The 22,888-nt window shown below is 45.9% G+C and overlaps 2 protein-coding genes and 1 pseudogene across 12 annotated transcripts in view; 1 reads left to right on the forward strand and 2 right to left on the reverse strand.

Moving 5' to 3' along the window:
- THOC5 (THO complex 5) overlaps positions 1-8,317 on the reverse strand; it is a 29,179-nt gene extending 20,862 nt beyond the window's left edge. For 2 of the 10 annotated variants that reach the window (XM_006904891.3, XM_006904889.3), the window contains exons 1-7: positions 8,169-8,317; positions 7,111-7,227; positions 6,130-6,258; positions 4,502-4,645; positions 3,507-3,620; positions 3,262-3,359; positions 1,277-1,423 (exon numbers count right to left, since the gene is read on the reverse strand). In XM_006904891.3, coding sequence (XP_006904953.1) covers positions 1,277-1,423; positions 3,262-3,359; positions 3,507-3,620; positions 4,502-4,645; positions 6,130-6,225 — 599 coding nt within the window. In that variant the 5' untranslated portion in view covers positions 6,226-6,258; positions 7,111-7,227; positions 8,169-8,317. Of the gene's footprint in view, positions 1-1,276; positions 1,424-3,261; positions 3,360-3,506; positions 3,621-4,501; positions 4,646-6,129; positions 6,259-7,110; positions 7,228-7,554; positions 7,661-7,750; positions 7,771-8,095 lie in introns of those variants that run through there. The other 8 variants (XM_015591194.2, XM_015591184.2, XM_015591191.2 and 5 more) reach the window with 8 other exon arrangements.
- On the forward strand, positions 4,860-4,978 carry LOC112481062 (annotated as a pseudogene).
- Positions 8,318-9,128: 811 nt separating the features above from the next.
- Positions 9,129-22,650, reverse strand: NIPSNAP1 (nipsnap homolog 1). Of its 2 annotated transcripts, XM_006904892.3 has the most exons (10): positions 22,507-22,650; positions 16,625-16,752; positions 16,388-16,433; positions 16,048-16,142; positions 13,752-13,822; positions 13,467-13,607; positions 13,146-13,177; positions 12,676-12,770; positions 11,618-11,701; positions 9,129-10,322 (listed from the first exon to the last, which is right to left on the reverse strand). In XM_006904892.3, the coding sequence occupies exons 1-10, from the start codon at positions 22,602-22,604 to the stop codon at positions 10,258-10,260; spliced, it is 855 nt and encodes a 284-aa protein (XP_006904954.1). In that variant the 5' UTR covers positions 22,605-22,650; the 3' UTR covers positions 9,129-10,257. The 2 variants fall into 2 exon arrangements, with proteins under 2 accessions (XP_006904954.1, XP_024903243.1); XM_025047475.1 differs by lacking the exon at positions 11,618-11,701.
- Positions 22,651-22,888: the final 238 nt, after the last annotated feature.

Genomic DNA, 22,888 nt, shown 5'->3' on the forward strand with positions numbered 1-22,888 from the left:
AGCACTTAAGATGTGCCAGGCACTTTGAGAACTCTTTATAAGCATTATTGCATTTATCCTTATAAAAACCCTGGATGACAGGGACTTTTCTTATCCCCAAAGGAGGAAATGAAAGCTGAGAGGTAGGTTAACTTGCCCAAGGTCAGCCAGTTAAGAGCAAGCACAGAGCTGGGTTTTAAATTCATGCCTACCTGGTTCAAAAGGTTCTGTCCATACCACTAGGAAATACCCCTGTGTCATCTCCAGCTCCATTTCTTGCCTCTAGGGGCAAGACCGAAACTCTCATAAACATGTGGACCTAGCAGCTACAAGTCCCAAACAAGCCACAAACTGGCCTGAGTGGGACAGGGTGGAGATGGATTCCGGACAAGTGCCACAGGAAAGCAACATTCACAGCTTAGCCTGTGCCCAGGGCAAGCAGTGTACTGGACAGGGGAGGTACGGGCCAGCCCCATTTCCTAAAAACTGATACCAATTCCTTAAGAACCAGACTTAGTGCTTATTAAATTCATAACATGAACCAAAGGCACAGAATATATTCTATAACAGAAAAAGCAAGGAATAAAAGCAGCTGATTCTCCAATAAAAAAGCAGATGTGCTAACCACAAGCCCTACAATTCTTATACAAATATGAAAGGGAAAAAAGTCACCATAATGAAAGAGATGCAGCCATTAAAAGTCCAGTATGAAAAAAAAGCTCTTACAAAGACCTAGATTAAATTACACAGTATAAACATTCTATTTACAGTTAATAACTAAAAGCTCTTTATTAGTACAGGAAAGTTTTATATGTAAAGGTGTGCCTTATTAAAGCATTACTTAAACACCCTAAATTAAGTCCAATCCAACAGGGAAATGATTACATGAATTACAATTTGTCTATACATGAGAATGTTGTAAAACCTAAAATAATGTTTACAAAGCTTTAAAATACCACAGGGACACTGTTATAGGTAGGGGGAAAAGGCAAAAAACAAAATTAGATTCATGGTACAAAAAGTATTTAGGTCTCAGGTGTTAAAATTTTAAAGGAAAAGTTACTCCAACTTCCTGTTAACAGCTTTAAGCAATTCAAACCCCACCCATGATGCAGCTGGCCAAGTCTAAACTATTAGGTGTGAGTTAATCACAATGTGGGATTTTGTCTTAGAAACTATTCTGCTGGTTCCCCAGCACTTTACTGTCTGATTTGGGTCATGATAAAGGACGGATCCCCATGGGTAAAGGTCCATGTGTCTGCACAGGCTAACAAGGTCAAGAAGGATGAAACACCACCTTTTCCGCTGCTCCAGCTCCCAATCCAGACGTGCAAGGGTTTGTTGGTGAGGGTCTCCCATGGTGACTTCAGCCTTGCTGATATCTGGAGGAGCCTCCTTATAGAACTCCTCTAAACTGACTAGATCAATTTCTTCATGCTTTGACCTGCAGACAAAAACAAATTTCACTCTGCCATTCTTAAGCAGGCCCACAGTTCCCCTCAACCCCACCATGTACATCCACTTAGCCCAGATCTGCAGCTACGCAGGGACCTGGAATCCAGTCTTCTCAGAAAACGCTCATTAGCAGGTATTTCAGTTTAAAGAGAGGTAGTTGGTGACGTGCCACAGGATCCTTAACCATGCTGTCTAACCTTTTAATCCAAGAATTAGCTTAACACCTGGAAGGGATGCTTACCAAATTTATAGACATCTCCAAGCTGAACGAGAGGGCTAAGAGCTTAAAGAGTCAAATAAAAATACTATGGTCTAGGCCTAAACTGTCAGGTTGAAACCAAGAAATGTTACTTAACAGGAATAAACATAAAGGTCTGCATTTAAGTTCAAAATAGTAACTACATAACCATGGGATGGGGAAGATCTAACCGAATATGAAAGGTTTTAATTGTTACATGTATAGTGACGCCATGTATAAAAAAAATCCAATACTCTTTCCTGCATTAACATAGAGCACAGGTTGTAGACAGATGATGGCAATAACAACAGCAGCTACCATGAATTAAGTACCCACTGTATGTCATCTTTACCTCACTTCTCAAAATAACTCTATAAATTGGGGATTTTTATCTCCGCTTTTCAAATGAGATGGAGGCTTCTGTAGTTAACCAGCTTGCCCAAGGTCACACAGCTAGTGAGTGGCAGAGCTGGTATTTGAACCTAGGCTGTCTGACTCCACGGTCCACCGTGGCCACCTGCCTCTCCATAAGCCCAAGTTCTGCTGTATTCTTTGCCAGCTTTCATCTGAGTGATGGTTACAGGTTGAGGCATCACATTCTTTTACTTTGTTTTTATATTTTTTACTTTTAAATAGTTTAAGACTCATGAGAAGTTTCAAAAATAGTACTGAGAGTTTATTTCCTCTGTGTAACCTTCCCCTGGGTTCTCCCAATAATATCTTACCTAAACATAGTACACTGTCAAAATTAGGAAACTGACAATGGTACAATATTATTAACTCAGGTATGGACCTGATGTGGGTTTTATCTCTATTAGTATTTAAGTATTATTGTGTGATGAATTTATGGAGCAGATAAGATACCTCTCAAAAATCAGTATCATCATTACTAAAAATACACCAGACCCAATATCTAATGTGCCCCCAACCCCAAGTATATTACAACTAAAAACCTGCCTCCTTTCAGTTTGCACAAATAGGTCTAACCAAACAAGAACACGTTCCATTCTCTTCCTCTGCCTACTTGTTCTTTCTCATTTCTCAGCGTGGATTTGACAAAAGGCATTACATTTTAAGAACATCGCCAAATTCTAGTTCGTTCACCTGAAGGCAGCTAAACAGCAAGAAATTCAGATTCGAAAGAATAAAATCCATTTGCAAAAATGAATTGTTTGAACTTTAGAGATGAAAATTGAGCCAAATGGTTAAAAGGATATGACTTGCTCCCATACAAGGTGCCCAGGAATCAAACCTGTAATAAATGTAAAGGTCCCTGCTGGGGAGAGACAACTGCCTTTGACCAAGTGCAGAGCTCAAAATTCAAAAGGATCAGACAGGCTTCTGAGTTTCTTCATGCAGCCTGAAAATACTACTTCCAATTTTCCCACTCAAAGTGATCTATCTAACAGTGAGGAGGCTGAGGTGGATCTGCGGGACCCTGGCAGAGACTATGTACTAACCTTCTCCCAGGTTCTACAGTCTCTGCACTCATCTGATTTCTTTCTAAGAGACTAGCTCTCAAAGAGCTATGTAGGATAAAACAGTTACCAACAGACCACCTTGCCAAAGCTCTGTCCTCCGAAACTCACTTAAACTCCAGACATTTAGTAATCTCCTTCTGCAGGTGCATTACTTCATACAACAGGTTCTGGAGTTGCAGGTGATAGGCGTCTACTTTCTGCTTGGCCTGAAAGAAGGACAAGGTCGGAGATGAGTGGGGCAAGTCAGAGTTGGGCAGTGCAGGGTAGCAGCAAACTGAGAGAGTGGGTAGAGGGGATGAAAAAGGGGATGGAGAGGAAGAAGGAGAAGGAAGGTTAAACTTCTCAACTATTACCTCGTGGGTCTGATCTCTTCCTTTCTTCAACCTGATATGAGCTAATCGGTTAAGCTTCTTCAGAGTCATAAAATGCACACAGCTCTGGATTCTCCGATCCTCAAGTTCAACTGCCTGTGGATAAAGAAAAACTGGTAAACACCTCAATAACAGGTGCTGGCTGGGTTTCCTTCAGCCCCCAAAACAGAAGGAGCTCAGAACCATGAGAAGTGTCCAAAGGAAATGAAAGAATGACTATATAAGAGAAATGCTTAAGGTTCCTAGGCAAAAAAGCAATTTCTGCTTGGACAGAAGCAACAGGAAACAAAGACAGAGCAAGCACAGCCCATGCACAATTATCTGTTCCTACATATTGCACACAGAGAGCCTAACGATAGCAACATATTGCCATACAATTTGACCTCTATAAATAACATTATAGAATAATTTAAATGAAAACAGAATTACAGTTATAAAGCTTGGCTATAGTGAAATACATAAGACGTAATAATCTTAATAATATTAGCCAGTATAAGCACAAACAAGTGAGCTTCCTGGAAAAATATGGATTTTGTTTTGTTTTGAACTCCTCCATCTAGTTTTTAGTCACACTTATTTTCTCTGCCTGAAGCCTGGTTTACTCATTTAATATTAATATTTCATTTTTGGTCTCTATGATTTATTTATACATATCCATCCTTATGACAGCAAGGGAATTTACATGTACTATCATTTCTCAACACCTAGCAAAATGTCTAGCACTTAATAAATATTAGTTGGATGAATTATCAAATTATAGTTATGGAAAAAATTAATTATCCTATACTTTCATTACTGTAACCGGTGATTGGTGGTGATGAGACATTCCAGTAAATTAGTAGGCAGGTCTTTGGAGCCCCAGGCTACCTATTCGTAGCTAAAACAGAAGATCAAGATCAGGAAGGGTTCTGGAAAGCGCAGAACAGGTCCATCCATGCAGACCCACCAGGTTCATGTTTGTCTAGTCCAGTCCTTACCACATCTTTGCCTCCCCTGCTCTTCAGGTCCTGGATCTCGGCCATGAGCCTCTGTAATTCCTGGCATGTGTACTTGTATAGTTCATAGTCTCTGCCAGGGTCCCGCAGATCCACCTCAGCTTCCTCACTGTAGTATTTACCTTCCTGTGGAGGCAAGGATACAGGCCTTGAGTGGGGAGTAAAAGTCTACCTGTTGGGACCAGGGACATAGGCTGGGATCAGTAACAATGAAGCCCCAAATCAGGTCTCTAAAGGATCTGGTCCTCAAATGTTTTTCTTCTTTTCCTCTTTCTAATTATAAAATAAAGCATGCTTGGTGACAGAAATTCAGAACAGTGAGGAATATCAAGAACAAAATGACTATGGCCATGCCACCCTGAACATGCCAGGTCTCATCTGATCTCGGAAGCTAAGGAGGGTCGGGCCTGGTTAGTACTTGGATGGGAGACTACCTAGGAATTCCAGGTGCAGTAGGCATTTTAAAAAAAAAAATGAAAGACTGCTATAATCTCAACTCCAGCCTCAAATAATTCCACTGTTAATTCTGTGGATAAGTACAAATTTTATTTTTAAACAAAATGGAATATGCTATTTAGTGCAATTTCCCATTCCAATAAATACAGATCTCCATCAAAATGGCTACATGATAGCTATAGATCCTCTATATAGATAAACCAAAATTAATTCAACCAAATTCCTATGGATGGATGTTTAGATGGTCAAATCAAGCTTTAACAGAGACTAAAATATTGGTCTCCCAGCCTTTGGAGTAAACAGAACACATCTCTTTAATGGAGAGTCTACTGTAGTTAGCAATACTGTATTGCACTCCAGAAAGGTTGCTAAGAGAGTAGACTTAAAAGTTCTCATTACAATAAAAAAAATTTTGTAACTACGTATGATGACAGATGTTAACCAGACTTATTGTGATCATTTTGCAATATATCAAATAGTGAATCATTTTGTACACCTGAAACTAACATAATGTTATGTCAATTAAACAAGAGAGTCAGAATCAATGCCCCCCAAATGATAAGTCTTTTCATTAATCTTGATTTCCTAAACCTGAGGTTAAGTATAATTTTCTATTCAAATTTAAGCTGCTATGTTTCTCTATTCTAGTTTTAAAAACAAATGAAAAACATAACCAAATGATCCAAACAGTTAAGTCATAAATTAGGTAGATAGATTCAAGGACAGAGAAATAGCAAAAGAACCTGCTGACACATGAGCTTTCATGCCACAAAAGAGGTTCTGCAGACACGTGGTTCTGGTACTGTCTCAGTAGCAGGCCAGGGATGCCACATTTTAAAATTCCAGTGGTATGTTGCATATGGACTGCCTTCTTCTGACCATCAGGAAAATTGAAGACATACACCATACTAGAATGCATTCTCTGTTCAGACAACAATCATGTCTAATATAGGCTTGCTGGTTCTTGGGATGCTACAGCTAAACCTGATGTAGCTACTCAGGCTTTGTAGAGCCAAGTGAATTCTGGGCACCTGGTTAAGCAGTGACCACTTGAGAGGTTGTCTCTGTGACCCTCAGCTGCTGCAAACCGAGAGCCACAAACTTGGCCACAAACTGCAATTTTTTAGCAGCATGGCAGCCCCGGCTGATCTCACCTGCTCAGTGTCCGAACGATTACGCTTCCCTTCAGCTGGAGCTCCATCACTTCGGATCACTTTGGGCTTCCGTTTTTTGCTCGATTCCGATGACATGATTGTTTGGTGAAGTCAGGCAGAAAAAGAGGCCTGTTAAAAGGAGAAAGCTTTTGAGATTTTCCAGAATTGGAACTGGAAATTTTCCTGGAGTCAGAATACTTAACTTTAACTAGCAGTTTTGGCTACTTACACCCTTGGTAATTCAAGAAAAGTAACTCAACCCTCCAAAGCCTATTTAATCCTCTGTAAAAAGGGGAATCATCCCTCAGCCTGTCCAAAATAACTTATCTCCACCTCCACTTTCTTTAAAGGCACTACTCCACTGACCAAACTCTTCAGGCTGGCATTTAAGCCCATTCCCAATACTACTGATTTATCACTGTGTGCTGGACCTTGATCTAAGCACTTTAAGTGTGTTCTCATTTGATCTTTCTAACAAAACTTTTAGATAAGAACAAGTACCATTTTATAGATGAGAACACTAAAGATCAGAAAGGTGTATGATTTGCCTAAGGTCAAACAGCTAGTATGCTAAAGCTTGGGTCCCTCTGATGCCACATCAGTGTTCTTGACAACTACATTATTGTGCCTCCTAGTCTTGCCACCATCTCATCTGGCGATGCCATCAACTCCTTGGTTGACCCTAAAATTTAAAAGAACAGAGCCTACATTTCATGAAGCTCTAGGGTCAAAAAGCATCCTCCCTCTGCTACTACTCCTGGTTGTCACCACAGCCCCGAGGTGCATAGCACTATCCCTCTTATCTCAATCAATCTGTCATCAACAATTATTGAGAAGGCCAACAGCTCATCATAGTAGAGTCAGAGAAGTCCTGAATTGGAGTCTCCACTCTATTAGTTAATGGCTATGATTCCTGTAACAAATCACCTCACTTTTCTCTGGCTGTTTCCGCACAGATCAAATGAGAATAAAAGCTCCTACCTCAGGGGTTGTTGTGGACACTAACACAGAAATGTCCTCCAGTGGGGAAGGTGATGAAGATGTTCTGGAAGAGAGGCTTTAGATGGCACATAGATGATTTTAAATAATGCTGAACACCTGAGGAAAAAGTTAATCCCTTTTCAATTCTTCTTAGAAAATTCTGATTGCTTTAAGGAGAACGTCTCATTTTCCTAGAATACCTTTAACATCTATGAACGCCAATATTCCTTTAACAATAGTACTGTCTTAGAGCTGTAAACTTAAATCTAGCCAAATTATTAACAATGACCTGTTTCATATTAAATATATTGATTTTTAGCATTATCTTCTGCATATGACAAGTGAAAGAAGTTTTATATTTATAGTAGACTTAAAATTTCTTTTTAAAGTAAATTTAAAACTTAAAAGTCACTTGATTAAAAACCTTTAGCAAAACAGTCTTACAAGGTAAGTTGATTTGGCCAGAGCCACAAAGGTGAAACTCATAAAGATGAGACTGGAAAGGCTTAAGTGTGGGAAATCTCAGCTTTGGCAACATAGTAAAGAGCGCCTGGAACACATAAGCGCACAATAAATGTGAGCTGTTAACACCACCACCATCGTTGTCCCGTTGTGGTCATCTAAAGCAGCAGTCCCCAACCTTTTTGGCACCAGTGACCGGTGCTCCTATGAGAATCTAATGCCTGATGATCTGAGGTGGAGCTGAGGCGATGATGCTAGGGCTGGGGAGCGGCTGCAAATACAGATGAAGGTTCAGCCGCTGCTCATCTCCTGCTGTGCGGCCTAGTTCCTAACAGGTCACAGACCGGAACTGGTCCGGGGGTTGGAGACCCCTGATCTAGAGAATACATGTGGGGCCTGACAACGTTGAAGCCAACGTTTTCCACATGAGGAAACTGAGGCTGCAGCGCCCAGTGGCCGGGAACCCCAGGGAGTAATGATAGAAAACCCTGATCGGACTTCAGCCCGAGGACCCACTCCGAACCGTCAACACTTCAGTCCCAAAGCGCTGGGCCCTGCACCGCCGCCCGGCCGCGGTCCCAATCTCCCCTCCTCACCACACCGCGCCCGAACATGTACAGTAGAGCGAGTCTCTTCCCGCGGCGTAGACACTGTGGTCAATGCACCATAGAGAAGCGGAAGGAAGGAGCGGCCGGCCGGAAGCGAGGCACGGAGGCCGGAAGTGATGCGCCAAGGCGGGTCACGGCAAGCGGTCTGCGGTGCAGGCTGCTGCTGGGTGACGTGGAACCGCGGCACCTGAGTTGTCACGGCGGGTCACAACTGCCAATACCCTCACACTGCCCCCTAAAGCCAGGAAACAGATTGCAAGGGCAAAGACCCTTAAGTGCCTCCTTTGCTCTTTCCAGCGCCTAAAGTAATGCCCAGCAACAAGGAGACGCTCCACTAAGTATCTGTTGAGTTTGTCTAAAGCCTAAGATAACACAAGAGCGTGGTAATGTCAAGATTTGGGCTCCTGTGGATTTGCCTCCATAACCTGAATTTTTTTTTTTTTTGAGGGGGTTTCTAATTTTGATGTTTGATAGTTTAACTCGTTTGCCACTAGACAGCATGACCTGGATTCTTAACCAATGTCATATTCACTTTAACAGCCTACGCTAGTGAGGGCAGCAAGTTAGGGAGGGTATTAACTTCATCTTACACTTGTTTTTCCCCCAGGTGTATCAGTAGTTTCCCATTTTAGGCCGAATTTGCTCAGGGCAGAGTCACAACTCTAATGCAGCATTTGAAAACTTGTGTTTTCTATCCCTGGTAGAATTGTACAGGCAGGATTCAGGACTTGGTGTAAATCCTACTTATCTGGAGATAGAAACACTGGTTTCCTGAATCCCTGGTTATACAGGGCAATTCCTTCTACCATGAGGGGAAGCCCTCTCTTGTGAAGTTTTTCAGGGAGCACAATACCCTCCAGTTGGTAAATCAGCCAGTTGGAACTGGGAAGCTGGCCTTGCTTTGGATACCTGCCAGAGTTTCTTGTAGATGAATAAAGGACACCATAGTTTATAGTAAACATTTAATTGTTTTCATCAGCAACTCCAGAACACATTTTCCTGAAAGGGAGGCAGACTCAAGCTACCCAGAGGTTCATGAGGTGTGGAGGTCACTAAGGAGGCCCCCTAAATCACTGACCTTACTTCACACACCCAGTGGTCCGGTTGAATGAGGGTTGGGCTGACAGAAAGTAAAGAGGGAAAAAAGGGATGCAGGGTGAGAATACAGGCCCTGGCCCGTCTTTTACCTGCAGAAAGGAAAACGGAGGGCAGGAGATCCCCTGCATGGAAGGGCTGGAACTACATATTCAAGTTTTCAAACTCATTATATACAGAGAAACAGATGAGCCTCTCTCAGTTAAAAGCCGTCTTGTATTAGGAATCTCTCCCCAAGTGGTCTTCTGTCACCTCTGTTCTATCTTCCCCATTCTGTATTCCAAGTTCTGTAGTTCAAACTCAATTTCTGAATTCTAAGTTCTACCTTCTAGATTCCCAGTTCTGGGTTCCTGTTCCTGTTCCATTGTTTCTTGTTCCCAGATCCTTCCCAGCTCCCTTTTCCTGGCCTTTCTGGGTGGACAATGTGGACCTCCTGAAGACTTTGCTAACTTGAGGGTTTTCCCCTTTACTTTTTGTGGCAGTTCTAGGTTCTTCCTCAGCAGGAGGGACTAAGTTCAGACTATCCAGGAAGTGGGTGGCCCAGTGAAGACCAGGGAATTCCTAAGAGCCTGGACTGGTGTGACCCTTCCCACCCCATCTCTACTCACTGGACACACCACTTTTTGTGCAACTAAAGCTAAAACTGAGGGTTTTCATGGTGATAATTGTGGACTGGTGGCCTTGAGATGAGTAATCTTAGGGGGAAATGTAAGAAGACATAAAAAGTTGCTGTTTTCCATTCAGAGAAATTAAAAACTGATTCCAGCACAGGGGAAGAATAGGTAGAGAAGGTAGGAAGGGTCTGGGCAGAGCTGCAAGTCCTCTGAACTCCGTCATCCTTCAGCTCCCCCTTGTCTGAGCTGAGCACTAGCCCCTAGAGTCCTCCCAGATCTGAGAGAAAACCAAGACAGCAGGACTGGGAGCTCCCCTGTCCATGGCTGCCCTAAAGGAAAAGGGGAAGGAGATGGAGTCAGTAGCAGCATCACTGGAGAGGCGAGATCTTCAAAGGGATCATGATTCGAGACTCCATGTGTCGCACCAAGGGGACTGTGGAGAGAGAGGCAGAGGTCATGGAGAGGGCTGAAATTGGATTTTGAAGGGGGAAGAGGCTTGGGATGCTGAAACAGGAAAAGCCCCACTGCCCCCCTGGAATGGCCCATGGAGGTCTTTCTAACTCTGAAAGAAGAGGGGACTTAGGTGGTGATAAAATGCAACATTTAAAAATTTTTTCATAATTACATATTTATTTTCCTGTGCATGTGAAAAAAAATTAACCAGAATAGTAAAAAGTAATCTCACAGATACTACTTCTCAGGACAAAGTTAGGTGAAGAACAAAGTAGGGGGATTTAAAGAAAATAATTGTAGCAGTAATAAACTAGTAGGACAAAAGCTGTGAGGAGGTCAAGTGGCCAAGGTGTGAAAAACACAGATTTAGTTCAATTGCATCATTTTATAAATAGGAGACCACAACCCAAAGCAAATCAACCCAAGGTCACCCTTGAGGTCACTTTCCTCCTGCTCAGAGCTATTCAAACTTTACTATGCATATAAATTACCTACACTTCTTGTTAAAGCACAGATTTGAATTCAGTGGAGGTTGAGATTTAGCATTTCTAAAAGTTCCAGGGATGCTGATAGTACTCTTTTGGGACCACGTTTTGAAGAGCAAGGCTCTAGTTATCTCCTCCAGGAGAAGCATTCTTTCCCACAGCAGTTATTAAGTGTGGAAGCCCAAATCTAAGTTCCCCAAGGGCACGGCCAGGCTCTTGTTCATTCTGGGCCCCATGGCCACTGGCCCAGCACAGTGCCAGGCACACAGTGAGGGCTCAATCAATACCTGCTGACTCCAGGTGGTTCTCAGGGGGCCCAGCAAAGTGGCAAAAACCTTGAGCAAAAAAACTTTCTCTAAAAAATTTGCTGTGTGATTCCTTTGTGCCAGAGTGTGGGCAAAGCACTTTTCATAAATAAGCTCCTAGATTCCTCCCTCTGGCCCACAGAGGCAGGCTCTATCACGACTGCCATCCTACAGATGAGGAAATAGCCTCAGTGAGGTGGAGAACCATGCCTAAGGTCACAGCTACTCCACTTCTCTGAGGCAGGGTCCTCTTGGTTCTGTTTGTTGTATCATCCCCTATAGCACTCACTTAGGATTCCACAGATCATGTAGAGTGTGCCACCAGAATAGAAACCCACTAACTCATTTAACTAAAAGTGAGTTATCCATCACTGGAGGTAACCAACTGAGGCTAGCTCTCCTTGCAGACAAGATTCCATCCTCAGATAGGACTCCTAGCAAATGAGCTCCAAGGGCTCCACTGAGCTCCCAAAGAAGGTGCTCACCTGTGTAGTAGACATTTTCATCCCAGCCCCTCTTCCTCCAGGCAGCGTTTCTAGTCTCCTCCCGAGACTGCAGGTCTTTATAGGCTGTGGGAAAGGTACTGCCTCATTCCTTGGGCACAGAGGATCTGACCCTGTACCCAGCACAGGGCCCTCCCACCCCAAACCCTGCCCTGCTGTTTCTTCTTCCCTGACGCCTCAGACTATTAGCAAACACTGTCTGCTTTGACAATCTCGTCTAATCAGTACATTCGTTTACAACTCCCAAATTTACATTTCCAGCTTAGAACTCTCCCTCAGGCTCCAGACTCATATATCTAGTGCCCACTTAACATCTCCACTTGGATATGTCAGCGTCTCAAACGTAACACTTTTGAGGGCCAAAATTACACACTTAACCCTTCCAACCTACTCCTAGAGTCTCAGTAAGCAACACGCAGCTGCTCAGGCAGGAGTTTGGGAGTTCTAGAGTCCTCTTCTTGCCCCAGTTCCTCTCTCGCTTCCCTGCAAAATGCTCTCGGCAAAGCATATGGCAGCCAGAGGAATCAGAACACACATCAGGTCATGTTATGCTGCTTAAAATGCTGCAGCAGCCTCCTGTTGCATTTAAAACATATCCCAACCCATCCCCAAGGTCGGCAAGGCCCAGCCTGATCTCCTCACATTCTTCCCCACTCTCCACACCAGCCTCCTTTGCCTTCCTCAAAACCCTGAAGGCCTTTCCCCAGTGCAGGGCCTCTGCCCATGTTCCCTCTATTTGGAATGCCCTTCCCTAGTCATTCACAGCTGTTTCTTTCTCATTCTTTAGCTGGGCTTACATTTTTACCTCTTCAGAGAGGCCTTCTTTTTCTATTCTAGCCAATGTAGGTTCCCATGCTTTTATTCATCATTTCTATTATTTGTAATAATCTGAAATTATCTTTTTTGTTAGTTTATGTCTGAGGTGCTGTCTCCCTGTGCTAGAACATTAAGCTCCCCAAGGGCACTAATCACATTGTCTATGCAGAGTGACAGCAGAGAAAGGGGACTAGCAGAAAGCTTCTGGAGGGTCCACAGCCTACCCCAGAGATGGTGCACAACGTAGAGCTCCCCTATCTGTGAGAAGAAGCCGCCCACTGCCTCCTGGTTCTCCTGCCGGTACTTGATGGCCCGAGCCCTGGGGATGACAGAACAGTGTGGGGCAGAGGCCAAGGCCGGTACAAAGAGCCCCCTGACGTGTCCCCGGGCTGATTTCTTGACCACATCTTAAGAGAGAGGCCTGAGGTAGGTCCCCCGGCTCTCAGACATGGTCAGGGAATGGGGTGACAGAGGTGAAGCTGCTGTCTGGATGTTTTTCCCGGGGAGGTCTCAAAATTCTCCAGATCTTCACCTCCTCATTGGATCCTTCTCCTGGATCCGTGAGAGGCAGAGGTTGCTGGGTTCCTTGCCATTTGGCCCTGGGAAAGGAGCACCCCCGCCAGGAGCCTTGGTAGTGCAGGTGAGCAGGATTTCCCCAACCATCCCACCCTGAGCCCCTGGCACTGCCACTCACCAGTTGTTCCCCCACTCGATCATGGTTCCTGGCTGAAAGAGAACCAAGAAAGGATGGTAATGAGCCCCACCTTGGATTTCCAACATCACAGCTGGATGGAGATGAGAAAGCATTGTGTCTCCCAGCTCCTGGGGCTGCCTGGCCTCATTTAGAGGCCCTGACTTGCACCTGGGTGTATACATGTGCACAGGTGTATACACACCTCTGTTCTGGGCCCAGAGGGAGAGGCCAGAAGCCCCAGTCTAGGTGCTAGGGCACCTGTAAAGCAGCACTGCAGCAGGGAAGGCAGGAGCAGGTGGGGGTCTGGAAGGAGGGAGGTACCTTGAGCTTGTATGTCCTCAGCTCATATATGTTGGGGCCTGCTCTGGGCTGTGGCTCGTTCCAGAAGCTGAACTCGAGAAGCATCTGGTTTCTCCTAGACAGCAGCATCTGGCTCCGCTCTTTTCGGAACTCCAGGTACTCCTGCAGGAATGGCAGTCTGGGCATGGCAGCCAAGAGAAGACCCCAGTCCTGGCAGTATGCCCCATGGGGTGGCAGAGGCGGCCCCAGCACAGGGCTAGGCTGGAACCAATATCCAGAAGGTTTGCTGAATGGACATTGACATACCTTGTTGTTCTTGAGCTTGTTCATACAGTCCATGAGGGCTGGATAGCCACCTGAGAATCGCCACAGGTGCACTGTTGGGGGGTAAGAGGTACAGGTCAGGAAGCTGCTAGGACCCCCTGACCTGCTTATGGCAAGGTTGGCTAAGTGTGCATGTAAAGAGGTAGAATCCAGTTGGTTCTCTGTATTATCAGGATTCCTTGAGTTCCCTTTGCCTTGGTGGGTGGCAGTGTTGGGCAGGGGATGATCCCAGACACAAGCCCAGAAGACCCAGGTTTCAGCTCCAGCTCCATCAAGTAGCCTCTGACCCCTCTAGGCTTCGATGTCTTCACCTTGAAAATGACAATAATGCTCCCATCTACTTCCTTCAATAGCAATGAAAGAATCAGATATGAACTTGTACCCAAGGAGCAGTGACAGACATAAAGTCAGGCCCGTGAGGAATATGCTAGACAAAAGTAGTGGGTAGGTCTGATGGGCTGAGATGGAATATTCCAAGACAGTGAATTTAAAAAAGAAACCAAAGAACAGAACAGCATGTACGGTATGGTACCACATGTGTTTAGGGACAGACAGACATCTCCACAGATGCTGGTCTAAGCACCATCTGTAGATGGAGATCTAAGAGATTGAGAAAGGAGATGCCCCTGGGGCAAAGAACTGAAGCCTGGGACCACAGGCAAGAAGGGGGCTTACTCTTCACTGAAAACTCTTGTACTGTTTGAATTTGTTATCATAACCTCTGTACTGAGTTAAATAGCATTCCCCTCTCACCAACAAATTCATGCCTACCCAGAAACTCAGAATGTGACCTTATTTGAAAATAACGTCTTTGTAGATGTAATCAAACTAAGATGAGGTCATACTGGGTGGGCCCTAAAATCAATGACTGATATCATAGGAGAGGGAGATTTGGACACAGGCACAGAGAGGACACCATGTGAAGACAAACACACAGAAGAATGCTATGTGCCTAAGGAGGCAGAGATTGGAGTGACATATCTACAAGCCAAGGAATGCCAAGGATTTCCAGCAGCCACCAGAAGCCAGAAAAGGCAAGAAAAGATTCTCCCCCAGAGCCTTTGGAGGGAGTGTGGCCCTACCCACACCTTGATTTCAGACTTCTGGGCTCCAGAACTTGACAGAATAGATTCCTGTTGTTTTAAGCCAGCCAATGGTTAGTACTTTGTCATGGCAGCCCTAGGAAACTAATACACCTTACAATAACAAAGAAACCTAGTTATTGTAGAAGAAAGTCTTGCTATCCTTGGGAGAACAGCCGGGACAAGGGAGGAAAGTTTTGCTTTTCTCTTATCTGCCTTTCAATGTGTCAGTGGCTGTTACTGAAAGAGTAAATAATTAAGATACTCTATCTGCATATCACAGATATTTTAAAAGACACATACAATCATCAGGGCTGTGAAAAGGTGAGACAGGTTAGCTTATGAAGTAGTGAGCTCCTCATTGTTGGGAGTGTTCAACGAAAGCTCCCTGTTGCGTGCAGAGTCTAAATCAGCACAAAAAGGACTTTTTACTACAATGGAAATGTTCTATAACTGTGTGCTGTCCAACATGGTAGCCATGAGCCACATGTCTATCAGTGGGCACTTGAAATGTGGCTAGTGTGACTGAGAAACTAAATTTTTCATTTTGTTTACTTCTATCTAATTTAAATAGCTACATGTGGATAGTGGCTACCTTCCTGGACTGTGCAGATCTAAATGCCAAGGCACTTACATGGGGAGACAGTCAAGTACACTACAGGGTGCATGATCAGGGTTGTGAAGAGGCAAGGTCCTGGAGGCTGGAGAGTCAGGGGAGGTGCCTGATCCAGCTCAGGAAGCAGGAATCAGGGGAGGCTTCTAGGAGGAGGTGATGTCTATATCAAAATGAAAAATGAGTAGAGGAGTGAATCAGGTAAAGTAAGCAAGAGAGCAAGACTGCTTCAGGCAGAGGAAACAGCATGAACAATGGTGTGGAACTAGAGGGTGAAACCACAGATCTGAAAAATTGAAAAAAGTCTCGAGTGGGACAGCACAGTAAGCAAGGAGGATGTGGCGAGATAAAGCCAGAGGCTGGGCAGGGAAGGACTTGCAGAGCCTCATGGGCCATCTCACAGGCAACATCTCAAGAGGGGAGCCAACACAGGTGTTTGAACAGGGGAGTGAACCCATAAGGATTGCATTTAGAAAGACCCCAATGACTGCTGCTGTAGAAAGGGAGTGGAGGGCAACCAGGTATGACAGGTGCTGGAGGCCTGGGCTGGGTGGCAAGGGTGCTAGAGGGGTGGGCACCTCACCTGCCTGGTCCTGCTCCCCGTACCACGTGTTCCAGTTGCCCACAAGCGAGCAGGGGTAGTCCTCATCCAGGTGCAGTTTGGGTAGCACAGCCTCCCTGTGAGAGGGGCACAGAGAGTGGGGAGGGCTCACACCAGCCACCAGGGACCCTGAGATAAGGGTTCCAACTCAGGCATAAGGACTGGGTGTCAGTCTCCCCATCTCGAAGATGAGAGGCTGGACAAGATGTCCTTAGGGCTTCTGGCTCTGAAATCTACATCCCTGGATTTCTATGAGAACTGGGCTGGGTATAGTCCCCACCCAAGCAGCTGCTGGAACAGGTGGATGGAGGTAGTTGCTCACGTCAGGCTGTTGTAGGCATCCAGACACTCGGGCTTCACATTGTGAACTGCAATAGAGGACAAAGAGTGGGAGGTGAAGCAGAAGCTGTGTTTCTGTGGGGAGCTGGGGTGGGGGGAGCTCCATAGGGCCAGGGCTCCCAGGACAGCTCAGGGTATCCCAGCCCCTTTCGACTCCCAACGGGAGCCTTGCAGGCCTCTAGAGGCCCCAGAAGGGCGAGCTGGCTTAGCAGCCACTCACACTGGATCTTGTAGAGGTTGCTGGTCTCCTTCTTAGACAGCAGGGTGGAGTGGGCATCCTTCCGGGGATCCACCTTGTGCACAAAAAGGGAGCGGAACCAGCTGCCTTCATTGTCCTTGGAATAGAAGCTGCAGGACAAAAGAATTCAGGGGACATACAAGGGTCGGGGAGCCTCAGACTTTCCATCTGTTTTCACCAGCCCTGCTCTCCCAGGCTGGTGACACACATTTCTGGGAATGGGGCCACAGAATCCCATGGCAGCTCTAGAATGTAACATGTTATTGAAGCCAGTTAAGCAGAACTGGTCCCTTCTACAGAGATCCTGGCTGCCCGGTTTACTTCTTAAAGCTTTGCAGAGCCTCAGGAGGCTAAGAGGCAGTGCCACCTCCTATGTCTCTCTAGCCTCCCTGCCTCCACTTCACTCCCTTCCAAGGGGTTCTCCACTTGGGCGACACAACTGCAGCCCCTTGCCAAGAGGCAAACCCAAACCCACCTTGCCAGATGTCCAAAGCCCTTGATAGCCCAACCTATATTGTCAGCCTTCCCTTCTGTGTGCCCCCCACATGTGTACCCCACCCTCCAGGTGTCGCTCCTCCCTGAACACACTAGGCTCTTTTACTCTGTGCTTTCTTTGCAAGTTCTGTCCCCTCTGATGAGAATGCTGCACTCATATCCTTTCCAGTGCTCACACTACACTTACCCAGTGCCCCTTCCCAGCCCCCACGAATGGAGAGCCAAAGACAAATAAGCTTTGTCCCTGAGGAAGTCACAGTCCAGTGGAAGAAATGATCCTTGGAACACAATTACAGCCGAAGGTATCTCTGGGAGAGCCCAGGCAAATGAGCCTGTACTCAGCCTCTAGCAATCTGGGCAGGCTCTCCAGAGGTGATCTGATCAGTTTCCAAATCTCCAGGGCTGATTTGGCAAATAGAGGGGATAAAAGGCATTGCAAGGCAAAGTTCATTCACTTGTGCAGCCAACATTTAATTGACAAATATATGTCCTGTGCACCTCTAGGGTTCTGTTCCCGTGAGAATGAATGAATGAATGAATGAATGAATGATATGCCTCATTCAGAGCAGAGGGACCTGGTGCCAGGTCCTGCCAGACCGTAGCTGTACTCGCCACACAAGGTCCCAGCAGCTTCTGGCAAAGCCTGAAAAGTAAGTCTCCTATTGCATGATTTCTAGCCAGGGAGCCTGGTAGTGGAGCCCATCAGCCCTTGCCTTTTTTGAGACTTTTCTGTGCCTAGAATAAATGTCTTGCAAATTCAAAGTGTTGAATATTTTTTCCCCCAAAATATGGAGCAGCCACTGGGACTGATGAAGTAAAAAAAAAAAACAACAAAAAACCATCTTAAAGTAGTGATACATTTGTATGAGCATAGAGAAAGATGAGTAAGAATTTGTCCCAAATCGTTAATACTGCTTACCTGAGAAAGGGCGGGGGGGGCTTTAAATTTTTCTTTTTTCATTATAATTTTATATAAAGTCAAAAAGAAAAATGTTTTAAGTGTTTCTGAGTGCAGAGGCTTTCTGTCATCGTACATGTATTTGCTTCATTAACAAACACCAAAAAGATAATTATCATCAGATAAGTGGTGTGGTCTATGAAAATTCTGGACCAGAATAAGGGATCCTTGCTATAGATAACACTCGCTGAGGCCATTCTCTATGCCAGGGATCTGTGATTGATTTTTTAGTAGCATGATCCTACTAAAAAGGATCTACATAATGATGTTACAGTGTTACTATTAGTGTCCCCATTTTTGAGATGAGAAAATAGAAGATAAGAGAGTTTAGGGAACTTGGCCCAAGGTCACATAGCAAATCAGGGGCAGAGCTCAGGTAAGAGCTAACCTATAGCTCTTTTCTCTAAAGTCGGCCCCCACATTGGGTCAGGTACCAACCTGGGGAGCACCAGGCAGATACTGTGAAGAACCAAGTGTTTTCAACAAAACCACTAGCAGATGGACCTGCCCTTCGGTTTGAATGTAGAGTGGATGCTTCCCTTGGAAAGGGTAGTGGCAGGGAGGAGAGCACCTCCTATGATTTGTCAACCAAGACCTTTGCTCCAGAACTGGACTTCAAGTAATTCATTAACATCTGACTAAGATAAACAACCAAGTGGCCAGCCATGGAGAGAAAGCCTGAGGGCTGGAGTGCTGGGGAGTAGAAAGGAGGTCCAGGACCTCTGATGGGCTCCCATGTCTTCCCATCACTCTCTAATCTTTCTTGCCAATGAGCTTCAGTTTCCCCATGTATCAAACAAGCAGGGTAGAGCAGCCTGTCTCTAAAAATCTTTTCTACAGGTAAAACCCAAGAAAGGACCTGTCCAAGATCCCAGGGCAGAGTCTGAATTGGAAGCCAGCATCTTTAGGGTCACACTTTCAGTTCAAATATTTTCTCAGTGAAATCAAAGCATTCTCTTACCTTTGAACTCCCCAAGCCCTCTCGTCCTGCTATTTCCCCATAGCTCTTTCTAACACATTCTAACACACACACACGCACACACATTTTTTTTTTTTTGCTTATTCTATTATGCCTTGTTTATTGTCTCCCCACTAGAAGCAGCCTCACGGCAACAGGGATATTGTCTGTCCTGTGTATCCTTGCTGTCTCCCCAGTGCCTGGAACAGTGCTGGGCACATGGCGCGTGCTCAGTCCATATTTCAGAAATGAAAGGAGTTGGGGTAGGGGGAGGGCTCAGATAGAGCTGCAGGAAAATGGTAAAAGCTGGAAGAAAGGAAACAAAAAGGTGGACCTTCATTCAGAGCGTGGACATGGGGCTCAGGGGCCCTTTCTATTCCCACCACTGCCAGGAGAATTAGTGCTTAAGAGCACAGTTTCTGGACAAACTCAGGTTCTAATCCCAGCTCAGCTTCATCTCTCTTTGAACCTCATATTCCTCATCTGTAAAATAGAGGTAAGGGGAGGGGCCTTTAGAGAAAGGGCCTGACGTGACAGTGGCAGCTAGTATCAGTGTTCCCACATGACTTCCTAACTGATCTCCCCACTCCCACTCTTTCACCATTTTTCCTAATCTGCCCACCAATCTTTGGAAAGCACCATTTTTGTGACGCTATTCTTCTGCTTAAAAGTCTTCTATGGCTCCCCACTGCCTACAAAACAAAGGCTGGGTGTCTCTACTTTGCCAGGCTTTTCAGAATTAATTCTCTTTTAAATTTGATAACTACGAATCCAGAATTCCCCATCCCAGTGGTTCTCAGACCCACAGCACTATGGTCACCTGAGAAATTCTCAGGCCCTATCCCAGAACTACTGGAATGGAAACTCTGGGGGTGGGCCTAGCAATCTGGGTTTTAACCAGCCCATCAGGGGGTTCTGATGCATGTTCAAGTTTGAGAATCATTGCTCTAGATCAGTCCCATTTTTTAAAACTGTAATCTCAGTAAATCATGCCAGAAATTCCAAAGATTGTTATCTAAACTCTTAAGAATGCCTAATAGGCCTAGAAAAAGACAATACAGCTTTGTCCAATCTATGGGATCTGCCCTAGCTGGTCCAGTTTAGCCCTTCCCATAAAATCACCCCTCATAGTTCCCCCTTAGCCCTTTCATCATTATCATATGAATATGTCTTACCTTCTCAACACCAGAAGCCACTAGCCAATATCCTTCCATCCCACAGGATACCTAGCACAGTGCTTTGGGCACAAGAGTTGCTCAATATTTGTCCCAGATGAGAACTTTTCAGTAGATGACACATTTGCACTCTCATTAGGGATCAAGAGTCTAATGCCTCCCCATATGAAAATGCTCCAGAATTTTCTAGCTTTATTTGCTCGGGAGCTCTATGCACCTTCTGAAACACTCTTCTGTTTTGAGTTGGCTGACTTTAGAAAGGGCCACATTTCTGCTTATTGTTCCAGAAGTGTATCTTTAGAAGACACACTAGAAGAACTGGAACTAAAGTTCTGTTAACAGGATTATTGGTACGACAGTAACAGTAACAGTTGTTTATTGACCACTTACTATGTGCTAAGAGCTAATCTTCCCAAAATGGTTTTGAGAAAAATGAGGCTCAGAGATGTCTCATGCCTTATTCAAGGATAGTTAAGCAGTGGGCAAGAGGATCCAATCCAGGTCCATCTGATGTCACAGCCCACAAACCTGAGAGGCCAGAAGGGCTGCTGCTGGCCCCTCTAGTGACTGGATCCAGAGAGATATGGGGCAACTGAGGGTCAGTGGAGTGGGGGTGGAGGTGAGGGGGGGTAGATGTCCCTAGTATCCCAAATGAGACCAAGGCATAAGTAACAGCAAAATAGTCCTTGAAGTACTTGATATTCATTCACTTGGTAAGTGTCTTCACAGCAATCCTGCAAAAAGTACTTAGCAGGGATCACCATCCCCACTTTACAGAGAAAAAACCTGAGGCTCACAGAGGTTCAGTGCCTAATCCAAGGTCACTGACCAAGTGAGGAGCAGCAGGAAGCCTCTATGTCCCATGCCCCTGTTGTGGCCTCTGGATGGTTTCTACCACCAATTGATTCTGTAACCCTGGGAAAGTGAGGTCCCTTCCTCAATCTTGATTTCTTTACTTGGAAAATAAGGGACTTATGATCTCCCCAGGGCCCTTTCAGCCCAGATATTATGAGGGGCTCACACAGAAACTGCTTGAGTAAGGGGCAACTTCTGTTGCGTGTTCACCAGGGGCTAGCAACCTCACACACATGGCCTTTTTAATCCTCAACAATTCTATATATACTATTTTATTACTCCCATTTTATAGATGTGGAATCAGACTTCAAGAGGCCACCCAAGGTCACCCCACCAAGAAAGGCTGAGTTAGATTTGCTGGTGCCAGGCAAACTCCAGGCTCTTTCCATATCAGCTTTCTTCCCAAATATTGGGCACATGCTAGCTCTTGCCCAAGTGCCCCAAAGCCCCACTGCACGGCACTCTAACATCTCAAGGCAGGGTCTAAAATTCTGCAGCTTCACACTTGTGACTGCTAGGCAGAGGCATCCCTGCTTCCTTTCCACATGTGGGGGGACAGGTGTCCTCATTTCTTGGCAAACATTCTTGAGCACTTGTCCTGAGCCCTGTGCCAAAGGTTAGGGAAACAGAAAAATGAGCTGACGGTCTAGCCAAGGAGACAGGCGAGCAAGTACAGGGTGATAAGTGTAGAGATGGGGGAAGTACAGGGCCCTGGAGATGGAGGAGGAAGGGGCCGCCCAGGGCCAGTCAAGGAGGCCAAGCCCTGCCTGCACCCAGATCAGGGCCCAAACTAAAACCCAGGCTGATGGCGTGGCCCGCCAGCCTCCGTCTCCCAGGAGGCCACCAGCTGTGGTGCAAAGAGCAGAGTGTCAATAGAACAGGATCTAGACCCAGTGCTGCCACAGGACTCGAGGAGTGACCTTGGGGAATTCCCATCCATTCTCAGGGCTCTTTTGACCCATCTGTACTGTTCGGGTTGGGAGTAAAGGGTCTATGCAGCCATGGCCCTTGAGGATCCTCCATTGTTCTTTCTATGTCTTCTCCCCAGAACTTCCCGAAGGGGAAGCTGCCTCTCCTAGAAGCCTCAGTGGGTGCTTTCTCACAATCACCGCAAAGGCCTAGGGAAGGGGCCACTCCTCCTACCCTCTGCCCGCTCCCACTATCAGGGCCCAGGACCTGCACTTCCCATTCACCCCATCTTTCAATCTCTGTTCAGAGCCAGGTATCTGCTAGGACAAGACTCTGTGCATATCTTTCCCATCTCCCCCATTCTTGCTCAGAGCTCTTCCTCAGGTCTAGAACTTGCCCCCGCCTCTAACGCATAGATTCCAAGCCAGAGTCTCTGCCCATCCCTCAGGCCCAGACCCTGTCCTCCTCCCCTGCACGCCCCGCGCAGGTTGCCCCAACCCGGCCCGGCTCTCACCGCCCCACAGCCGCAGCCGCAACATTCCCGGCGCGGAGCTCGGGGCTCCGCAGCAGCCGCCGCGCCGCTGCAGAGATGCTGCACAGCCGTGCAGCCATATTGGAGCGGAGAAGGTTGGAGGAAGGCCTCCCCCCTGAACTCGGAGGAGGAGGAGGAGGGGCGAAAGTAAGCCACGCCCCCTGCCTTGCCCGCCTGGTACTGCACTCTGCCGAGTGGGTGTGGCCGTGGTGCATACCCATAGACACTGGGCAGAAGTCGGGGTTCTTGTCCCCTGAGCACTGCAGCTATGCTACTGACTTGCTCTGTGACCTTGAGCAAGGCCTTTTCCCACTTTGGGCCTCAGTGTCCACCTAGGTAAAATGGGAATGTTGAGCTATGACAC

The sequence above is a fragment of the Pteropus alecto genome, unplaced genomic scaffold (assembly GCF_000325575.1).
Source record: "Pteropus alecto unplaced genomic scaffold, ASM32557v1 scaffold190, whole genome shotgun sequence".
Classification (NCBI taxonomy): domain Eukaryota; kingdom Metazoa; phylum Chordata; class Mammalia; order Chiroptera; family Pteropodidae; genus Pteropus; species Pteropus alecto.